We start from the raw sequence: 22359 nt of genomic DNA, 5'->3' as shown, positions 1-22359 counted from the left end.
AAGTGCTTTTTTCCTTTTTTTTTTTTTTTGGCGAGGAGGGTGTCTGGGGTTGTTTTTAAGGAAGGAAACATATTTACATTGTTGGATAGGTACAGAGGGAAGTGTGTTTTTGTATTTAAATGTGAAGACAGGGCACCTTCAATGCGCTTTATCAGTTAGACCCATACCACCTGTGTTCATATAGATTTGAATTCCCTTAATGGAATATTAGATAAATCACATGCAATTTATGATCCAGAGATTTTTCTTAAATTATAATTATGGAAATAAGGCATGAATTTATTCTCCTTGTAAAAACTCAAAACGTTACAGAAAAGTCAGGAGTCTCCTTTGACCACCATTCTTATTCTTAGCTCCAGCCTCTTCTTCAGAGGTAGTGGTTGTTTCCAGTGTCCTGTGGATCCTCCCAGAACTTTTCCTACTGGGTGGACTTTATTTTGTAAATTTTGGTTTTTTCCAAATAATGTATCTTGGAAATTTTTTCGTGTCAGTTCACGTGCTGTGTAGAATTCGACTGTGTAGTTGTACCATAATTTTTAAAGCCATTTTCCTCCTGGTGAGCACAAATGTTGTTTCCACTGTTTCCTATTCCAGTGCTGCAGTGAACATTCTTGTGGCTGCCTCTGTGTGCACATGTGCTGTGATTGCTGGGGCAAAATGCTAAATTGTCCTCCAGCCAGGTCATGCTGCAGAAGTGTTGAGGAGGGGAACTCAGGAGAATTTTCTGGACTTCATTGAATTTGCAAATATTTCAGTGAAGGCACAAGAGTAGCAGAGCAATTTTTTTGTTTATAATTGTCAAAAATTTGAGGAGTGTTTTGGGTTTGCTCCGCATACCCTGAATGTCTTCATGCCCAGTGCCATTGTGCTGGCTGCTGACTTGGAAATAGTTTATAAAAAACGCTGAATTAGGTTAGTGATGTGAAGATGATTAACAGATAATGGTAGCCAGAATAATTGTGTCAAAACAGCAAGAAATATCAAGAGAATTTGATGAGTTCTGCATTTTCTTTGGTGCTTGCCTTTCATAATAGTGTTAGAAACTTTACGTTGTATATTCAATCAACTTGACTGTACAATAACAACAAATATGCCACTTCAAAGAAGCTCTTCATTAAAAATTATCAACTAATATTAGTCTCCGTAAACTCTTATTTAAGTGTCATTGTAAAAGATCCATTTAAAAATATACAATTTTCTTTTACTTGAAAGATCTTATTGCTTCTCCTAGTTTACATTTTGCATGGTCTTTTCCATGTATTCACATAGTCTATGATGCAGTGTTTTTTGGAGAGGGTAGACCATATTTTCCTACATAACTATATACCAGGGTTTACTAAAGCACGCCCTTGTTGTTGGACATCTAAGTTGCTTTTCATTTTCTGTTGTGAATAAAGCACGAGAAACATACTTATAAGTGTTGTTTACTTTTGAGCCAGTTTCTCCATCTGTGTTCCTCAAAGTAAAATTTCTGGTCTCATTATGTGTTAGAAAGACTGTGAAGGTTAACGGTGCATGAGGGAAACTGTTACCGCTTTTCTGAAGGCTCCCAGGCTCCTACCCTGCACCCTCCTACCCCCAAGTAGATTTGGGCTTTATCCGTTTACTTATTTTTGTCATGGAATAGTGGTTGTGAGATTTTTGCCCCATGGGTTTGTTGGTGTGTGTGTTTGTTGAGGTATGTGTAAATGTGTTCGCTGTATTATTATTCTACTTTGAAGTTTCTAGTGTGTTAATGTTCTGATTTTTCTCACGCGTATCACTTTCTTATCTGAAAGTGAGGTAATAATGAACTTGGCACCACTGAAGTAGAACATTGGCAGTTTGTCCTTGACCAGAAGATCATATGCCCAGGAAAGAGGTAATTACATGAGGGATTCAGCAGTTCCAGAAATGGGTGGTTGTGTCTTCCAATGGAGAATGTCAAAGAGTTATTCAGATTTATAAAACTTTCCGTAAAATGAGACAAGACTCCCTAAGTAATGGTAAACTTAAGGACATATAATATATGCTCATTGTTAGGGAAGTTAATGGTGAAAAGAGTTTTTGTTTTTTTGTTTTTGACTTTCTGTGGATGTTTGAGGATTATCCTGTGAAACCAGCAGTGCCCAGGAGGGAGCTGAGGTGGGCAGGCGCAGATTCATGGACTCTCTAATGACATGTGGAGAAGCTATTGGGACTCTCGGATTAGATTGATGTTGCGTTAAAAGTTCTGAATGCCAGGCTTACCTGGTGGCGCAGTGGTTGAGAGTCCGCCTGCCGATGCAGGGCACACGGGTTCGTGCCCTGGTCCGGGAGGATCCCACATGCCGCAGAGCGGCTGGGCCCGTGAGCCATGGCCGCTGAGCCTGCGCGTCCGGAGCCTGTGCGGGTGGGAGGCCTGCGTACCGCAAAAAAAAAAAAAAAAAAGTTCTGAATGCTTTAGATACATGTTGACCCTGGGATCCCTAGGTCCTTTTTGGGTCTTTCAGTATTTCAAAAAGCGTAACAATTTGCCTGCTACCTTGGTCCATGTGCTAAGTAAAATGTCAAGTTGTTTTGTTTTGGGTTTGTGTTAAGTCATTTACTACCTGGATATACAAGTCTTCTTTCTATTGACTTATAGACTCTCCTATTCCTCTTATTTTGCTTTGTGGTAACATACAAGTTGAGGCAGAATCTTTTGGGGTCTGTAATGGCAGCTTGTCCTTGTTTTTTCTTTTTTCCCTAATAATAGCCTCACTGAGATATGTACAGTTCAGATGTCTTTTAGTATATTCACAGAGTTGTGCAGCTATCATCAGAATGAGTTTTAGAATATTTTCATCACCCCCAAAACAAGCCTCATATCCACTAGCAGTTACTTTGTATCTCTATGGATTTGCTTATTTTGGGCGTTTCATATAAATGGAATTATATAGCTTAGGTGTCCTTTTGTGTGTGCCTTCTTTCACTTAGCGTGTTTTTAAGGTTCATCCATGTTGTAGTATGTATCATGCCTGTATGTGGCTGAATAACATTTCAGTGTGTCCACATTTTGTTTATTCATTCATCAATCGATGGACACTTGGATTGTTTCCACTTTTTGGCTATTGTGAATAATGCTGTTACGAACAGCTTTTGCGTGGGTAGACGTTTTCATTTCCCTTGGATAGATACCTAGGAGTGTTCCCTCTTTTGGTTCTTAGTGTCATTTTGAGCCTGGTGTACTTTTACATCTCCCATACTTACATGGAAATAGTGTTTTGGCTAAAAGAAAAAAAAAGATCTAATTGTGTGTTGTGTATGTGTGTGAGAGAGAGAGAGAGAGGGAGAGGGAGAGGGAGAGAGAGAGAAAGAATGACTATGAATGGCTCTAGGGTTATTTCTACCCTGATCTTATTTGTACACTTTTGATATAACTGGCAAAGTAGCAAAGCTCCAAGTTGCAGTTGCTTCCAAGTTCCGCCTTGTTTGGGAATTTTTGCCTTTTATTGACAATTTTCAGTTACCTGCAGTAAGTAATTATGAACCAATCGTAACTGTATTACTACTAGCCTGGTATGAATTTAATTGTATGTAGCAATGCTGCAGTTTTTACATTAATTCTAATGGGAATTAGTGTTTTTTTAACTTGCAATTTTGGAGGCAAGCAAAAATTGTAAGACCAATTATGGTCTCAGAGTGAGAGATAGAAAAGTCTGGCTAGTGAATGCTGATTGACAACTCTGACTGCTTGTTGGTGGCAGCTTAGATCCATGGGGAGAGGGGAAGATGGGAAGTAGAAGGTGCTCTTGATGGTAAATTGGGAACGTGGCCTGTGTCTGGGCTGTCTGCTCATTCATTGTGTAGAATGGCTAAAGGAAGTTTTAATTCCTTATTATGTAAACTTTTGATTCTTAGTCATTTCACATTTTTATTATTAACTATTTCAAACATATGGAGAGGATACAGAATAGCAGTGAACCCCTGAGTCCCCACCATCTGGATTTAACAAATTTGACTTTTTCCCTTTTTTCCCTCCCTCCCTCCCTTCTTTTCTTCCATTTTTTCTTCTTTTTTTTCCTTTACATAAGGAATATAACTTTTCAGGTACACTTGAACACTGTTTGGCATACCTCCCATTTACCTCCCTCCTTTCCCAGAGGTAACCACTCTTGCAACGCTGATGTTTTTATGCTTCTGTGTTTACATCCATAGCAATATATACCATTGGTGTCTATATTTTTAAACATTACATAAATGGTTTAATTTTTAATTCTAACTCTGTAGCAGTGTTTCTCAGATTAAGATCTTCATAAAATATTTTTGGCAGATATCCAGTGTTAGCTTAAGTTTTTCTTATTGTGATAAAATATACATAACATAAAATTTACCATTGTTAAGTATACAGTTCAGTGGCATTAAGTACATTCACATCACTGTCCAACCGTCACCACTATCAGTTTCCAGAATTTTTCGTCATTCCAAGCAGAAACTATCTACCCATTAAACTGTCACTCCCCATTCCCCCCTCCCCTCCAGCCCCTGGTAACTAACCTCTGTTCTGCTTTCCCGCTGAATTTGCCTATTCTAGGTACTTCATATAAGTGGAAACATACAATATTTGTCCTTTTGTGTCTGACTTATTGTTTCACTTAGCATAATGTTCTTAACATGCATGTTATGACATATATCAAAATATCCTTCGTTTTTATTTATTTATTTATTTATTTATTTATTTATTTTTGTCGGTACGCGGGCCTCTCACTGCTGTGGCCTCTCCTGTTTGTGGAGCACAGGCTCCCGATGCGCAGGCTCAGTGGCCATGGCTCACGGGCCCAGCCGCTCCGCGGCATGTGGGATCTTCCCAGACCGGGGCACAAACCTGTGTCCCCTGCATCGGCAGGCAGACTCTCAACCACTGCGCCACCAGGGAAGCCCTATCCTTCGTTTTTAATGCCGACTAATATTCCACATTTTGTTTATCCATTCATTTGTTGATGGACATTTGGTTTGTTTCCACCTTTTGGCTATTGTGAATAATGCTATGAACATTGGTGTATAAGTATCTTGAGTTTCTGCTTTCAGTTCTTCTGGGTTTATACCTAGGAGTGGAATTGCTGCATCATATGGTAATTCTACTTTTTAAGGAACTGCCACAGTTTTCCACCTGAGCTAATCATTTTATATTCCCACCAGCAATGTAGGAGGGTTCCGATTTTTCCACATTTCACCAACATTTGTTAATTTCTGTTTATTTGATAATAGCCATCCTAATGGGTTGAAGTAATCTGATGGTACTGATTTGCATTTCTCTAATTGACTATTGATGTTGAGTATCTTTTTTTTTTTTTTTTTTTTTGCGGTACGCGGGCCTCTCACTGTTGTGGCCTCTCCCGTTGCGGAGCACAGGCTCCGGACGCACAGGCTCAGCGGCCATGGCTTACGGGCCCAGCCGCTCCGCGGCATGTGGGATCTTCCTGGACCGGGGCACAAACCCGCATCCCCTGCATCGGCAGGCGGACTCTCAACCACTGCGCCACCAGGGAAGCCCGATGTTGAGTATCTTTTCATGTGCTTATTGGTCATCCATAGTTCTTCTTTGGAGAAATGTCCATTCAAGTCCTTTGTCCATTTTTGAATTGGGATTTGATTTTGTTGTTGAATTGTAGGAGTTCTTTGTATATTTTGGATATTAATCCCTTATCAGATAGATGATTTGAAAATATTTTCTCCCATTCTGTTGGTTGTCTTTTCACTCTCTTTTTTTTTTTTTTCTTTTTCGGTACGCGGGCCTCTCACTGTTGTGGCCTCTCCTGTTGCGAGCACTGGCTCCAGACGCCCAGGCTAAGTGGCCATGGCTCACGGGCCCAGCCGCTCTGCGGCATGTGGGATCTTCCCGGACCGGGGCCCGAACCCGCGTCCCCTGCATCGGCAGGCGGACTCTCAACCATTGCGCCGCCAGGGAAGCCCCCTAGCACCATTTTTTGAAAAGACTGTCCTTTCTCCATCGACTGCTCTTGGCACCCTAGCTTGAGTTATTTTTATTATAATGTAAGAATGCACACAAGGATAAATTTCTTATGCTTAAAAAAGGTTACAAAAACAAAACAACCAGGTAAATACAGATAAAATGACAGAATCAATAAAATTAAAATTAATTTATGGGACAGATGATGTTTTACGCAGATCATATTGCTACTCTCAATGTAAATATGATATTGCCTGCTGTGGTGTTGGGAATGCACTGGAAATGCCTTTGGTACCTTGCCATGTGACAACTCAGTTCTCTCATCATTTTTCTCTATTCTGAAAACTGTAGAAATGTTCAGGGGTGCCATTTGACCTTTACTTGGCATATGTGTGTGATACATGTATCAGGTCTTACCCTGTTCTTGACTGTTAGTACAGACCAATTAAAATCCTCTTCTTTGGCCTTAGCTTGATGGTAAACACAACAGCATGTGGGCTGGAGAATCCCTGGGCAGCTCTCTGTTTCCAGAGAAGCATCTGGATGATCCAGAACAAGCTCATGCTAATGTTATTAGAGTAATATTGAAGTGAAAACACACAATTTAAAAATTCTCATAGAGAACGTATGGACTTAGAAGAAGTATCTACAGGGCCAGTTTGAGACACATTTCTTTCTTTCTTCCTTTCTCTCTTTCTCCTTTCTTCCTTCCTTCCTTCCTTTCTTTCTTTCTTTCTCTCTTTCTCTCTTTCTCTCTTTCTCTCTTTCTCCCTCTTTCTCTCTCTCTCTCTCTCTCTCTCTCTCTCTCCCCCCCTCTTTCTCTCCCTCTCCCTCTCCCTCTCCCTCCCCCTCCCCTCCCCTCCCCTCCCCCTCTCCCTCCCCCTCCCCTCCCCCTCCCCCTCCCTTTCTTTCCTTTCTTTCCTTCCCATGCCACGTGCGTGGCACGTGGGATCTTAGTTCCCCAACCAGGGATCAAACCTGTGCCCCCTGCACTGGAGGCAGGGGAGTCTTAACCACTGGACTGCCAGGGAAGCCCCAGGTTCAGTTATTTTTATTATAACTTCAGGGTTTTTAAAATTGCTTCTCTTTAGTGCTTTTATATATTATTGTTTTTTCTCTTGATTACAACCAAAATAAAACCTGGTATTCTTAATCTCAGATCCTGATGTATGTGTTTAAATATAATTTTACTGCCAAAAATCTGTCAAATTTGGTTTTTATTACGTTAGTTTTGTTTTTTGTGGATAACATGACCCTCAAATACCATGTCTTCTCACTGTTAAATTCTCAACTGAGTTGTCCCTATTTGAAGTGTAAGACTGCCAATTTGATTTTAAAATATTGGAAGTGAATTATGGTGAGATAGAGCCGTGAAGAAAGAAGCTTCATGTTCCCCTGGTTATAAATGCCTTTGGCATTTGTTTCTACTTGAAGACAACTTTTTCCTAATGCTTTTTTGAGGGAAGAACGTCTCACCTCTTCAGATAGGTCTGGGGGCAAATGGCTAAGAGACATGAACGAAAGCCCTGCGCTGTCTCCTGACAGGAAATCCCTTTCACACTCTCTCTCAAGTGTTCTAGTATGTAAGTGTGTTTCCTATTTGTGTGAACTCCTATATTTAGCGCCTAAAATAAAAATTCTTATCTTCTATGCCTGACATGAAGTTTTATGACATGTGGACGTGGGTGTGGGTAGATGTACATATGTCAGCTGAGGGTCCCTTCCTCAAGAAGTGCTTTTCCGTACTGTGTCCTGGGTCTGGGGACACAGAGCTGCCTCGGAGAGTCGAGTCGGAGCAGGGAGGCCTGTGAGCAGGGCATCTGCTGTGAACTCGCTTGGATTGACTGCTGGGCAGGAGGTAGGACTAAGACTAGAGGGGCAGGAGCGCTGCGGAGGAGCTGAAGTGACACTGCTTCTGGGAACTTGACTGAGGAGGTGCTAGTGGAGCTCGCAAAGGCTGAGTAAAAAGGTGTTCCAGGCACAGGGCCTGCCTGTACAAGGGCGGGGCTCTTGAGGAGGCCTGGCGTGTACCAGCACAGTTCTTTGTGGCTGTACTGGGGGGGAAGAGGCATCAGGAAATGACACAGATAGCTTGAGGAAGGGTGATCACGTGGAAGATGGCCCAGAGAAGGGAAAAGCTAGGGGCAGGGAGACCAGTTTGGTTTCCATTTTGGGGAAACAATAACTCAGGGAAGAAAATGCAAGCAGGAAGGCTAGGTTTTGGAAGAAGACAAGGAATTTCATTTTGAATGAGTTTGAGGTGACATATAGGTAGAGGAGTCTAGCCGGCAGCCGGAAATATAGGACGTGTGTGTGTGTGTGTGTGTGTGTGTGTGTGTGTGTGTGTGTGTGAGACAATTTCTTTGTAAAAATCAGATTCTAGAGCCTCCTGAAGATGTCACTCAGACTGCTCTAGGGATTGCCTCAGGGCTTGCTGTTATTCACTTCTTTTGGTGCCTACTTGCATTTGAAAAAAATCAAACAGTACAAAAGGCTGTATAAATCCCTGTACCTCAGACCTCAGTCCCACCCCCTCCCCCCAGAGGAAACCACTGCGAGCAGTTTTTATGTATTCTTCCAGAAATTTGTCTTGCATATACACACAGATTTAAGTCCCTAGAAGGGGTGAGTCAGACAGCAGCAGAAACTTACTACTATACTCACTGCATCATGCATGACGTAACTTCCCAACTGTGTCATGTGTCAGTTGCTGCGTGCCCGGGTTTGGGGTCCCCTCTCTGCTCAAGTCTTCCAGCTGCCTGGTGTGTAGCCTTTTGGTCTGCAAAGCTCGATTATTAGAGTAAGCTGAGTCTTTTTCCTTTAAGTGTTAATTTTCTTTAATGATATTTTTCCTTGTTATAAAAATATACAATGGTAATTAATGTGTATGCATTTTAAATGATAGACTATATATATATCAGTGTATACTTTAAAAAAAGTGAGTCTCTTCCCAGCCCCAAATTCACTCACCAGGTTTAGTCACCGTAAACAGTATGGTATATAGACCATGTTCTGTGGGGCGAAGCTTTGGGGAAATACACGTGTGTATTTTTCACATGGAAAATATAAAGACGATGACAAGTGACCTGTAATCTCGCCCAACAGATAATGATGATTCCTGTTAGAAAAGCAGACAAACAAATAAGCACTAGTGGTTTTAAAAAAATTACAAGATTATACAGAGTGATATGAAATAAAAAACTAAAGTGTCCCTACCTCTCCTGCCATGCCCTGTCCCCACAGCCATCACTGTTAACAGTTCTCCTTCCAGAAAACTTGTAATGCAAATAGAAACATATGGTGACTCTCTCTCTTTGTGTGTGTGTTATTACTTTATTTTATTTTTTAAAATTTATTTTATTTATTTATTTGGCTGCGCCGGGTCTTAGCTGTGGCGCGCGGGATCTTCGTTGCGGCATGTGGGATCTCTTTCCCTGACCAGGGATCGAACCTGGGCCCCCTGCATTGGGAGCATGGAGTCTTACCCGCTGGACCACCGGGGAAGTCCCTGTGTGTGTCTTTTTAATGTACATGAAAGGGATCCTTTCTTTTAAACATAACAAATCTTAGATCTTTCTCTCTTGGCTCATTTAGCTCTTCATCATTCTTTTTAATGGGTTATTGGCTATAGTTCAAGGGAAGGTCAATGAGTACTCCTATGATTATTTAATTGGATCCCATTGATGGACATCGAAGCTGTTTCTCAATTATTTAGTATCCTAAATCATGCTGTGGTGAATATCCTTGTTCCCTCATGGAAATATTTCTGAAGGGTGAAAAGAAGGGGATTTGTTTTTAAACAGCTTTACAAAAACCTGCACGTATTTCATGCAGATATTCAACTGGATGAGTTTGGACATACGCATCCCCCCATGAAACCATTACTGCAGTCAAGGTAATAGATATCCAGCACCTGCAAAAGTTTCCTTGTGTCCCTCACTTGTTTTGTGGTACGAATACAACATGAAATCTACCCTCTTAACAAATTTTTAAGTGCATAACACAGTATTGTTAACTATAGACACTGTGTTGTACAGCATATCTATAGAACTTATTCATCTTGTTTAACTGAAACTGTATACCCATTGAACAACTCCTCACCCACACCCCTATGCCAGCCCCTGGCATCCACCATTCTGTTCTCTGCTTCTGTGAGTTTGTTTTAAATATTGCCTATAAGTGGAATCATGCAGTATGTGTCTTTCTCTGATTGGCTTATTTTACTTAACATAATGTCCTTCAGGTTTGTCTATGTTGCAAATGGCAAGATTTCCTTTTTTAAGGCTGAATAACATGTCATTATAGATATAGACCATGTTTTCTTTATCTGTTCATCTGTCAATGTACATTTCGGTTGTTTCCATATCTTGGCTATTGTGAATAATGCTGCAGTAAACATGGGACTGCAGATAAGATACTCTTCCAGATCCTGATTTTAATGAAATAATGGGATTTTAAAAATTATTTATATAAGCATTATTTATCACTAATTAATACAACAACCTCTGGAGAGGTTGTAGTAATTTATATTTTTACATACAGCATGTGAGTGCCTTTTCCATATGTCCTTGTCAAAATTGGTTATTATTAATCTTAAAATTTGGGGGGGGGGAAGTAATTGAATAGAACTTTGTCAATGCCTTCATGTAAATCTGAAGTTATAATTAATGAGGACTTCAGTTATGGAAACTGGAAAGCTTGCCCTTGATGTGGCAGTGTTTTCAGGCACATTGCAAGCTGGACAGCTGTCCCTCAGGAAGCAGGGTTAGCCCCTGAACAGATTTTGGCTGAACTGCAGGGGGCAGTGTTGAGCAGCGGGGCCAGCAGTGGGTGATCTGCCTGCCTTGGCCTGGAGGCATCAGGGAGACTGCCATGTTGCCTCTGGTTTTGAGGGTACAGAAGCTCCTTAGAGACTCACACCGCCACCCTGGGCAACCCAGCTGAAAGGGTGTGAAGCAGTTCTTCCCTTTGATAGCCAGAGAAACGGAGCCTTTGAGGGCCATTTTGAAAGGCTAACATTTCTCCCTGGTGGAACTTTTCTCAGAGCAGAAGCAATTTTTTTTTTTTCATGTCTCTGTTTTGACCTAAATTATCTGTGGGGTTGTACTTTTTAAAATACAGAAGCTATTTTTTGTTGATATTTCTTCCTTGTCACTTCAAATTTTTGTATTATCATTAATTTTGAGATTAATGTAATTTTACCCCAGCAAATTAATTTTGATTCTGTTTTTGGGGGGGGTGGTATCCTCTCCAGTTGTATAGTTGCACCTACTTTATCATATTGCTTTTATATTATGTACTTTTCCTTTAAAAACAGGGAGTGGGTGTGCTTTCATGCTCACTTTATCTTTTAAAAAGAAAACATTGATATCCTGATAGAGGGCACTGTGTTTTGATCACTCAGGAATTTTGATCACAGGAGAGTTGTATTTTATTAATTTAAGATGAGAAACCGTAAGGCTGCGTATGTAGCATACAGCAATATTTACTAATTAATCATATTGAGTTTTGACCCAGATGTGGGAGAAACTAAAGTTTTCTCTGAGTCATTGATTTCAGAGGCATAAAGTTGCATTAATATGTGAAAGCAAACTTGCAAAGTTTCTCTAGTTTCCAGCCTTTATTAGGTCATCATGTCACTCAGAAGTGTGCCAGGCATGCAGTAGTTACTCCAAAAATGGGATTCAGTTCCTTCAGGATTTTTGAAGCCCCTAGATATACATGGCACCATGCCAGTAAAATTATGTAGTCCACAGGGATAGAGCCCCTCAGAATTATTTAAAAATCTTTACTGGAAATTTATTTCCTAAATATACCAACATTTCTCACTTAGTTCTTTAAGCATTTTATAAGTAGCTAGTTAAATATAGACGAGATATAGGTAGTGATGTTTGTGTTTGGTGTGGGTAAAGAGATGACCCTGGCAGGCTTGAGATGGGTTCTCTTGTTCTTACTGTTCCAGTACGTTTTTGTTTTAATAGCCCTCCCTTTTTCCTTTATTCCTCTTTCCCCCTTCCAATATGGCAAATGCAAATCTACAGATAAGCTGTAGAACCATATTTTCCTAAATGGGAAGATGGTTCCATGGATTTTTAAAGTTTAGGGTAGTCTTGATTTAAGGATTTGTCACGTAAAACTGTAATATCTTGTCTCCAAATTAATGTGCTAATTAGAAACCTAAAAGCCTAGTGATAAATAGGAATTTTAGAATCTTCTCCACTTTTTACCAAGTTCAGAAATCTCTTATAAGACCTTTGTTTGCTTCATGGTCATCTAGTTTTTTTAATTTATACTTGTAGTGACGGGGACCTTACTACCTTGCAAGGCAACCCCTTTCCATTTCCCGAAGCCATCATCACTGGAAAGCACTCCTGTTCATCTGCAACCTGCCTGTGGTGGAACAGGGCGGAATATATATATTACACATCACAAAACTACTTCAAATGAGTACTTCTTTTCATCATTAGATGGAAACTACCCAGTGCAAGGATCATGTGTGACTAGCCTTTTTCTTTGTAATGCCCTGAACATAGGCGCTCGGTAGCGTTCTTACTTAGTTTCATATGACTTGAAGATTAACTGGAAGACAGGCTAAATATTTTTTGCCTGTATTTGAATTAGAAAATGTGTAAGTGGGCCTTTGTAGAATAGATAACAGTCAAATTTAGGAGGTTTTTTCCATTGGTTAAAATGGAAGTATTCTACAGTGATATGCTTTCGAACCACAAATAAACTCTGATACATAGCAAGTGATCCAGTTAGATAAGAAGTCCATTTATTTTGTTGTTTATTTGTGGCCCTCATCCCTGCCAAAAGTGCAGAAGAGTAAAGCAAGCTGTAAACTCTGTAATGACTAGTCATTTTAGCTGTTGTCTTTAAGAAGCCAAAGGGGATAACCTTAGAGAATATATTAAAACCTGGGAAGCTTAAAAGTAAATCAGAAGATCCTAGGGTACCTAGAAGCATACCAAGGAAGACTTGATTCCACCTGCAGAACTCCCTGGAGTTTTAAAATCCAGTTTTCTGTGGTATTGCACAGTGAACAGGCAGAACGCTGCTATAAATCATTCCTTACCAAATGGCCCAGGATTTGAAACTAAGGGGCTGAAAAGGCTCCCTGTTGCCAACCCCTTGGTCGTGCCTGAGGACACCAAGGCCAGAAAGTGTGAGTTGCTTTTCAAAAAGAACATAGCTGCCCTCAGGCAGAGCCTGAGTGTGGTACTCAAAGTTTTTTGGACTCTGGAACTCAAGTTTTTTGGACTCTGTCTAAAAATAAAACATCAGAAGAGGCAGAAACTGTTGATTGCTTACTCAGCCACATTTTAAATGTTATAGCCGGCGGAGGTTGGGACTTAGACATTTTTCTTTCCTTTCTTTAGAACCATTTTGGATCTCCTGGTGTTTCTAGCTTCCTGTGAATCCCGGACCCGCTCTGGACCTAGATGGGCTTGCCACTGCGGGCACACCCCTCCTTCCAGATTCTGTTACTTCGAGGCTGCACTGCCTCCCACTGCCCCCCAGCATGCTCCCCTCTGGCACTTGGCACCCATTGCTATTTAACTAGTGCCCTTCTCCTGGCTTCCTGGTCCATCACAGCTGTGCTAGACTGAGACACCACGAGCACAACCTCACTCTGGCTTACCTCCAGCTACCTGGAGCCCGGCCTCCCACCTTGTCTGCGTCCAACACAAGTTTAGCAGATTTCCTCCGGTTTTATATTCAGTTTTCCCTCCTAGAGGTAGCTCTTCACAGTTGCGTCAGCTTGTTAAGGAATGCTATTTTCGTCTTCTTCTATTCTGCAGTAGTAATTGACTACACCCAGCCCCTCAGCCAGCCTAGTTTTTCCTTTCATCTTGTTCATTGATGCCCCCAGCCGCTCAGGCCTCAGCCCTTGCAGGTGTCCCCGCTCCTGTCTTTCCATTGCTGGTCATGCCCTGCGGCCCAGCCATTGTGTCCGTGTGTGTGGCGCTTCTGGAGCCCATTTCTTTCCTTCCACCATCCTCCAGGCCTTCAGCTAGTTAGTTCTTCTACAGTTGCAGTAATTTATGAGCCATTCCTCCGCCTCCAGTCTCGTCTCTTTCCCAATCCATTGTTTGCACCACTGCCAGATGAATCTTCTTAAAATGCTCCATTTTTTAAGTCAGTCTTTCCCGGGTCCCTCTCAGAAGCATTTAAATAGTTCCGTTACCACCGGGGAAGGTCTGAACTTCTTAGCTTTTCGTTCAAAGCCTGCTGTCATCAGGTGCTGCCTTCCTCTCAGCTGCTGTTCCTCCCTTTACTCCTCCCTCCGCCACAGGCTGTGCCCTTTGCTCGGTGCTCCCTGAGTGTGCCTCGTACCTCTCGGTCTCTGGAAGTCTTCTTAGCTCCTTCGTGGAGCCTTGTCTGCCAGCCATTCTTTTCAGGTCTTTGCTGATATTCACTGGCTGACCTATTCATTTGACACTTAATTCACTAAGCAAACATTATGAAAGACACGCTGTTTTGCTCCTGTGAGGAATGGATTACAGAGGGGTTAGAGGGTCATCCGCACTGCCAGGAAGCTTGTCTTTGTCACCTAGATTCTGTATCTTCTTGTGTTCATAGCTACTGGATCAGAAGTGTAAAGGCAGAGGCCAGGCCTTACACTTGAAATTTAAAAATCACCAGCACCCAGCGAATATTCTGCACAGGCAGATAAATACGTGCTGTGAGAGCTGCTAGTACACTTCTCTTAAGGCTTCTTGGAATTTGGAATTTCTTGTTTTATTTATTTTGGCATTTTGATTAAATTTTGTACGTTCCCATTTTAGCATGAATTGTAACTTTAAAATTAAGGTGAGAAATCTATGAATGTAAAATCATCAGCTGAGTTATCTTATAAACTTAATTAGGGAAGATTATTTAAGCTAGTGATTTCTCACTAGTCTGGCCCCGCTCATATTAACTTTTCTGCTTTTTTTTTTCAGTCTGCATGAAGAAATAAGTGATTTTTATGAATACATGTCTCCAAGACCAGAGGAGGAGAAGATGCGGATGGAGGTGGTGAACAGGATCGAGAGTGTGATTAAGGAACTCTGGCCCAGTGCTGACGTGAGTACCTGTCTAGGTAGAAGTGTGCTTAGGTGGTAATATCCCTGTGTATGTGCATCTGTCGAGTTGTGATCTAATGAAATTTTAAAAGCAAAGAATTTTCTTCAGCTTTTAGAATTTTGGGCTTCCTAATTATTTGCATTGAATTGGATGACTTACTTAAAACTGTTTCTTTGCAGTACTGAATAGCAGCTACTAACTGCAAACTATTTTTGGGAATCATTACTATAAAGAGAAGAAAGACAAATAAAGCCTCCTTGTAGTAGTGGGTTATTTGGATGTGATGTCTCAAAACGCTGTTACTATTTTGTTCCAGCCTGTCAGTATGAACATTACATAATTGTGTACAGCTGAATGAAGATGTCAAGTAGGAATTTCTTATGTCATTTGAAATTCATTTTCCTAGGGTAATGCAGGCGTGTGTTCTACTTTCCTGAAACTGCTGTTTTCTTCTCTTTTTCTAATCACTCCTTGCCTCCCAGTATAGCTCCCACCCAGTGAACAAAACTTTTGCCCAAGATTTCCTCTGCTTATTTGTGGTTCTTATTGTGGACGCTCACTTTTTAGGGCTCCTTTGAGGGTCTGTTGTACAATTTTGTGCATTCGAAGAAGTAACTTATTAGAATCCATTACATTGTACATTGTGTTGTATAGCTTTTCTTTAGACTCCATCATGGGCTGGTAAAGGTGAAGCCAGGGAAGTTTTTCTGGTCCAGTTGGCAAAACAAAGAAGCTTCAAATAAGATACTGTAGGTACAGGGAAGAGGGGAGGACACTAATAATATTTTATTGAGCAGCCACTGTATGCCACGTTGTTCCTCCCATGTGATCTAGATTGACAGCTTTCAACTGGGGACAAGTTTCTCCCCCAGGAGGCATCTGGCAATGTCAGAGACATTTTTTATTATCGTGACTGGTGAGGTGCTCCTGGCATATAATGAGTAGAGGCCAGGGAGGTTGCTAAACATCACATGATGCACAGGACAGCTCCTCAACACAAAGAATTATCTGCCCCGGAAGCCAGCAGTGCTGAAGTTGAGAAACCCTGATCTAAATCAGTCCTCCTCCTTCTGAGGTGGGGGATTTTATCCACAATTTTTTTGCAGATGAGGCGCACGAGGCTGTGATTAGGTTCCTGGGTCCATCTCACCTCAAAAGTTGAACTGTTTTCATTGTTCATCCTTTATTGCAATTACTTGCAAACACATATTTGCCCGAGTCTTCCACTGTTCTCTGTGGTTTGAGATAGGATATGTCCTGATTTTATGCCACAGCATGATGTGATAATGACAGTGCCTGGTGTTCTCTGTGGAGATGGCCTACAGGCTGGCACTTGTCCTGGAACTGAAGTAGTCTGACCCTAATTCAGTAATCTATGCGAAGATTCCTTTTGAGAGAACAAAAGTTAAGGATTTGTGATTATATCTCTAGATTATCAGGGAACATTAGTGACCTGAACATTACTTTTGAGAGGTTTCTATTTAAGTCTACATATTTGATATTTGAACCTAATAAGTTTAAGCTATATTCCGAATGTCTGCCTATAAGCCACGGGATCCCGCTTCATGAAAGCATGGTGTTAGAAAAAAAATGCTCTTGTAGTACTAAAAATTACCAGTAGAGGGTGGCAAAACCCTGCATTTCTCCATAGCTTGGTGGCTTTTCATCTGATATTTTAATATAACAATTTTTTTTCTTTTAGGTCCAGATATTTGGAAGTTTTAAAACTGGCCTGTATTTACCTACTAGGTTAGTACATTTATGGCACTTATAAGGGATTGTACATTTTTTTAGAGTGTATGCGCTTTGACTGTTGAATGTGTAAGAGTGGAAACAAAGCAGGTTTATGAAACAAAAATTCACTTACCTGTATTTTATTTGAATTATCTTGAAGTAGAATATCACTGCAGAGAACTGCTCAACCCTGTAACTTAACCCACTAACACAGATGTTAATGTCATATTATGGTAAAACACCTGATTATGCTCTAGAACTTTGTATTCTCTGGAATGCCAGGTCTCTCATTTTTTATTGAGAACTCATACTATTAGCTCCTGTTCCAGTGTTCTGATTCAGAAAATCAGGGTACAGACTCTTCTCTGAGGGAAGTCTTGGTCTTTTCAGGCCTCTTGTTTGTTTCGGTCTTCTCAAATGAGGGCTGTCTTGGCCCATAGCTGGGGGTGGGGTGTGTGTGTTGGGGGTGATTTGGGGGGTTAGTAAGACTTCCTTGAGGAGTGAGTACCCGTCCTCTAAGAATTGAAATGCTGTGGTCTTTACGAAGCAAAAACATTTATGATGTTTTTGTTTTTATTGTGGTAAGAGCACTCAACCTGAGATTTACCCTTTTAACAAATGTTCAAGCGCACTCTAGGCATCCATCATGTTTTTCATTTGAGTTTGATTCACTCTACTTTACCCAAACTTAAAATGTGTTAAAGTGGATGGATCCTAGCAATTTCCATTCTTCCCATTGCTGTCTTAGGCCTACAAAAGCCATAAAATATTCAATTTGAGTCCATTAATATTTTTCCTTATTTAGGTTCTGAGCCTCAGCAAAACCTGAGTCACTCTTTCTAATAATTGAATTAAATGTTATGAACAGTACTACATTTACCTAGTTCAGATTTGAAAAGAGCACACACACAATTACAATGCAAAGTCTGGATCCCACCTCTCTCCCCCAGTTTCTCTCCTTGGAGGAGCTGCTATTACCAGTTCTTTGCATATCCTTCCAGAGATATTCTATGCATATAAAAGGAGTGTTTCTTCCTTTTGTGTTTCTTCCTTTTGTACACAAATGGTAGCATACTAGATACACTGCCTGCATCTTGCTTTTTATACTTAATAATGTAAGTCACAATCAGTTAACCTCATTCACTTGGAAGGTCTTAAGTTTTTTAGTACCAGAAGCCTTTATGAACAGGAAACGTTAACTGGTGTTTTTGAGGTGTTACTTCTTTTAAAATCACCCCGGGAAATGACCAGGAGAAGGAGGAGGTTGTTAAAATCACCAGTTTCCACTTCCTCTCTAAAAACAGTCCTCACCAACACATTTAGTCTTCATGGGCAGGGTGAGAAATAGAGTTCCATTGTACTAACCTGCTGTCTGTAGCTTGAATGAGTTAAAGTAAGTACAGTTTCTCACTTCTTGAAACAACTCTTGTGTGTGCTCTGTGTTCAGTGACATCGATCTTGTGGTGTTTGGGAAGTGGGAGAACCTACCCCTCTGGACCCTGGAAGAAGCTCTTCGGAAGCATAAGGTTGCAGATGAGGATTCGGTGAAAGTTCTAGACAAAGCAACTGTAAGTTCTTCAACATTTCATCTTAAACTCTCTAGGTTACTTATACATGAAACTTGTAAAATTAAAATTTAATTTTGGTGAGCACCGTCGGATTGTGAGTGAATTATTCCTTCCTTTTGTTCATGATCACAGTGCTTGTACATAAAAAGTTGTGTTTGTGAGACAAATGAATTATTCTGGTTGTACATTTCTTTAAAAAATATTATTCAATTTATCATACATAATACTGTAGAGATTTTTTCATATAAAAAACATAAGTAAAAATGTGGATATCTGATAAAGTTTATAGTTGTACAGCTGTTGCTTTTCTATCATATTTTGTATCCTTGAAGAATTGTATTAATTGAAATTTTGTAAATCAAGTCATATTTTAACTAACGGAATGGACATTAAAGAATTTTCACAGAAGCTCATTTTAGAAATAAATATGTCTATTTTAGAAGTTTGGATTTTTGCATATTAGGTTTTATTAGAGCAAAACAACTTGTATTGTTTTTTATTAAAAGCTGTTAATTTGGAAATCCAGTTCGGTACACAAAGTTTGCTGGCCTGAGTTTTCTAATGCATGGTAGAAATAGAGCTTTTTTTTTTTTTTTTTTTTAAGAATTCCTGATATCGCATATAAATCATCCTATCATTTTTCTTTTGAGAATCATTCTTACATTTTAAGTTCTCTTGTTAGGTTGTTTTTTGGGCTGTTTGCAAAACTGACCAAAAAGGCCAGCGACTTACTGCGTGTGACTTAAGAATCTAGCAGTTTTCTTATTGGAAACGGTTCGGCGCTGTGGGCTGACGTTCATAATTCTGGATTTTCTTGAGTTGGAAACTGTTCTCCAAAGTATATTGATGTTGAGAACGTTTTTGTTACCTGATTTCAAAACTCTCAGTTAGTAGAAACTACAAATATATTGCATGAGGTTAGTGCTAAATATGTAAAATATCTAGAAAGCCAAGTCAGCTATGGTGTGGAGGGTTCAGAGTACTCCGTGTTTTTATGTCCTCATGAGGAGGTGAAGACCTCAGGTCTGATAACCTTCCATCCCCTGATCTTGTCATTTAATTTGGTTAAAGTATTTAAATTTTACCTGTCTTCTCTTTCTAGGTACCTATTATTAAATTAACAGATTCTTTTACCGAAGTGAAAGTTGATATCAGCTTTAATGTACAGAATGGTGTGAGAGCAGCTGACCTCATCAAAGATTTTACCAAGGTCAGAGAATTTATAGTGTTTATTCAGTGAAAATGTTAGAAATGGAGTTGTGTTTTGAGATTCTGTTGTGGTGGTGTTCTGATATACTTGGCTAAACTATTTTTCTATGTGTATCGCTGACAAATGCTTCTTTTCTGTGCAGTGGGTTTACTTTCCTTGAATCTGCTTGTAATAATCAGTAATTTATAATGTGACCTCAAGTAAGAATTAAGGGTTGAGGAAGCTTTTGAAGAACTTCTCTCCAAGAGTTCAGATTAAGACCCTCTCTAGGGAGCCTTTTCTAGATTTTAATCCCCAAGTCACCTGTAAGATAGGTCCTGCCGGTGTCCTTATCTTATCTTGAAGTGGTTTAAGTCTGTTTCTGCTTATTCTGTTTTCTTCCCAGATAGTGCAGAATTTGTCAACATCATCTTCAGCACATTTCACATGCTTAAACCCATCAGCTTTTTTCTCCCAAAACTAAAACTGTGAACTGCTTTGGCTTATGTAGAATATCATTTCTCTCCATTCACAATGTTTTTTTTAAAAAATAAATTTATTTATTTTATTCGTTTATTTAATTTTTGGCTGCATTGGGTCTTCTCTGCTGCACGCGGTTTTCTCTAGCTGCTGAGAGCGGGGGGGCTACTCTTCGTTGCAGTACGCGGGCTTCTCACTGCAGTGGCTTCTCTTGTTGCGGAGCACAGGCCCTAGAGCACGCGGGCTTCAGTAGTTGTGTCGCATGGGCTCAGTAGTGGCAGCACGCGGGCTCTAGAGCACAGGCTCAGTAGTTGTGGCTCACGGGCTTAGTTGCTCCGTGGCATGTGGGATCTTCCTGGACCAGGGCTCGAACCCTGCAGTGGCAGGCAGATTCTTAACCACTGTGCCACCAGGGAAGCCCCCACGATGTTTTTTTTTTTTAGCAGCTCTTCAGGTTCACCTTTTCTTTTTATGTCAGAAAAAATTTTAACTCTCCTGTGGTAAACATTATATTCTTGTATGAATGAGCAGAGTATAGAAAAGCAGAAAAAGAAAAGAAATATTATCTGTAATCCCACTCTTTTGGAGGTATTGGGTGTGTATAAAATTTCTTTTCACCAGAAAGAAACTTTTTTAAAAATTGAGGATAATAGTATGATAAAAAATCTTACCAGTATAAAAGGGTAGTGAAAAGTGAGTCACCCTTACACCTTACATGCTTAGACCAGCTTCATAGGATGTGCCTTCCTCGGCTTTTTTTCTTTGCTTTTTATCCTCTTCTTGAAATGTTTAACAAAAGGAATATAGCACGCTATATACAAGATGTCTAATACTTTTTTTCTAACTTAATATTTTGGTGGGTTTTTCTGTATCAGCACAGTCAGGGTTCCTTCATTCTTTTCACTGACTACATGCTTGTCCCTCGTCAGGATTATTGTGCTTTGTGTAGCAGTTCCCGGTGTTGCTTCCAGTGGTTTTTTCTGTTACAGAAAGTGCTTGGTGGACATCCTTCCATGCCTACATCTTTCTTTACACTAATAAATTGTAGGAAGATTCCCGGAAGTGGAATTTCTGGGTCAGAGGATATATGCAGAAAAAATTCTGTTGGAAATTTGCCTAGTTGTTCTTTAAAGAGACTATATTTCTGAGTTCAGCTGTAGTGTTTAAAAATGATTATTTCTCCATATTTTTGTTGTTTCTCGTGCCTGCTTACTTCGACATGATTTGCAAAAGTTTAAACTTTTTTCTTTCTTATGGAAGCAGTTTGTTTCCATTGTAAGTGTCAAGAAAAGAGTGGAAATCACTAGTAATTCTGCCGCCCTAGGTGATGGCTGTTGACTTCTTTCTCGATGTTTGTGCTTGCTTTGTTCCCCTCAGCATCCCTAGCCTAGGGCCTGGCTTGTGGAGAGAACTTAATGAGTGTGTGCCTGAGTGACAGACAGACTCACACTCTCCCTATTGGCCAGTATGGACGTTCTCACCCTTCTTTGTAAAGCACAGAAGGTGGGTCTGTGTGTTCACCCGCCCGCATGGAGAACAGCAGGCAGGATGGCTCCTGCTTCTGGGCTCTGCAGAATCGTCTGAAGGACCCTGGTCTGCCTATGGAGTGCCGCCTGCAAGAAGTGATTCTTTAAAATCCCACTGATTTAGTGCTTCAAGAGATGGGAATTCCCTGGCGGTCCAGTGGTTAGGACTCTGCGCTTTCACTACATGGGGCCTGGATTCGACCCCTGGTCGGGGAACTAAGATCCTGCAAGCTGGGAGGTGTGGCCAAAAAAAAAAAAAAAAAAAAAAGAATTGAGACATTGTCCTGTACTGTTTCTGTTACCTATTTATAATTGAATATTATTCGGTAATGGTCATAAATGAGTGTCACAAAATATGTATTGCTAGCGTTTCTGTCCTGTAGTGAGTGCTTGGCTGCTGTCATTTACGTCTACATGTTTTAGATTTTAGATGTGAGGAGACAATCCTTAATTACTTATAGCTTACTTTTTTATAGCTTGTTTTTAAAATAGAAAATTAAGTATATTACGTATGTCCACCAAAGTTTGTAATGTAAGGACCAGTTTATACTTAGAGACCATATATGCTGTTAATGCTTAGAGCTGTTATTGATGTAGGAATTCATTGAAAATACAATTTTCTTTTCCAGAAATATCCTGTATTACCATACTTGGTTTTAGTATTGAAACAGTTCTTATTACAGAGGGACCTTAATGAAGTATTTACAGGTGGAATTGGTTCTTATAGTCTCTTTTTAATGGCAGTGAGTTTCCTTCAGGTAAGTTATACCATACTAGTGTACACTAAACATTTTTTAAAATAAATCAGTTGGGAATCATTTTGGAAAAAATTTAAATCAAGCTCTAATTAGAGTGTTTCCCTTGATTACTTACGACTTTTCC

General features: G+C 40.2%; 1 protein-coding gene across 2 annotated transcripts in view; it reads left to right on the top strand.

Moving 5' to 3' along the window:
- The window catches only part of TENT4B (terminal nucleotidyltransferase 4B), a 61609-nt gene that overhangs the window by 29936 nt on the left and 9314 nt on the right, over positions 1–22359 (top strand). For both annotated transcript variants that reach the window (XM_033418897.2, XM_004264883.3), the window contains exons 2-6: positions 14857–14980; positions 16683–16729; positions 18162–18282; positions 19385–19492; positions 22107–22235. In XM_033418897.2, coding sequence (XP_033274788.1) covers positions 14857–14980; positions 16683–16729; positions 18162–18282; positions 19385–19492; positions 22107–22235 — 529 coding nt within the window. The remainder of the gene's footprint in view (positions 1–14856; positions 14981–16682; positions 16730–18161; positions 18283–19384; positions 19493–22106; positions 22236–22359) is intronic.

The sequence above is a fragment of the Orcinus orca genome, chromosome 20 (assembly GCF_937001465.1).
Source record: "Orcinus orca chromosome 20, mOrcOrc1.1, whole genome shotgun sequence".
NCBI lineage: Eukaryota > Metazoa > Chordata > Mammalia > Artiodactyla > Delphinidae > Orcinus > Orcinus orca.
The sequence above is the reverse complement of the archived record's forward strand: the minus strand, read 5'-3'. Positions and strand labels throughout refer to the sequence as shown.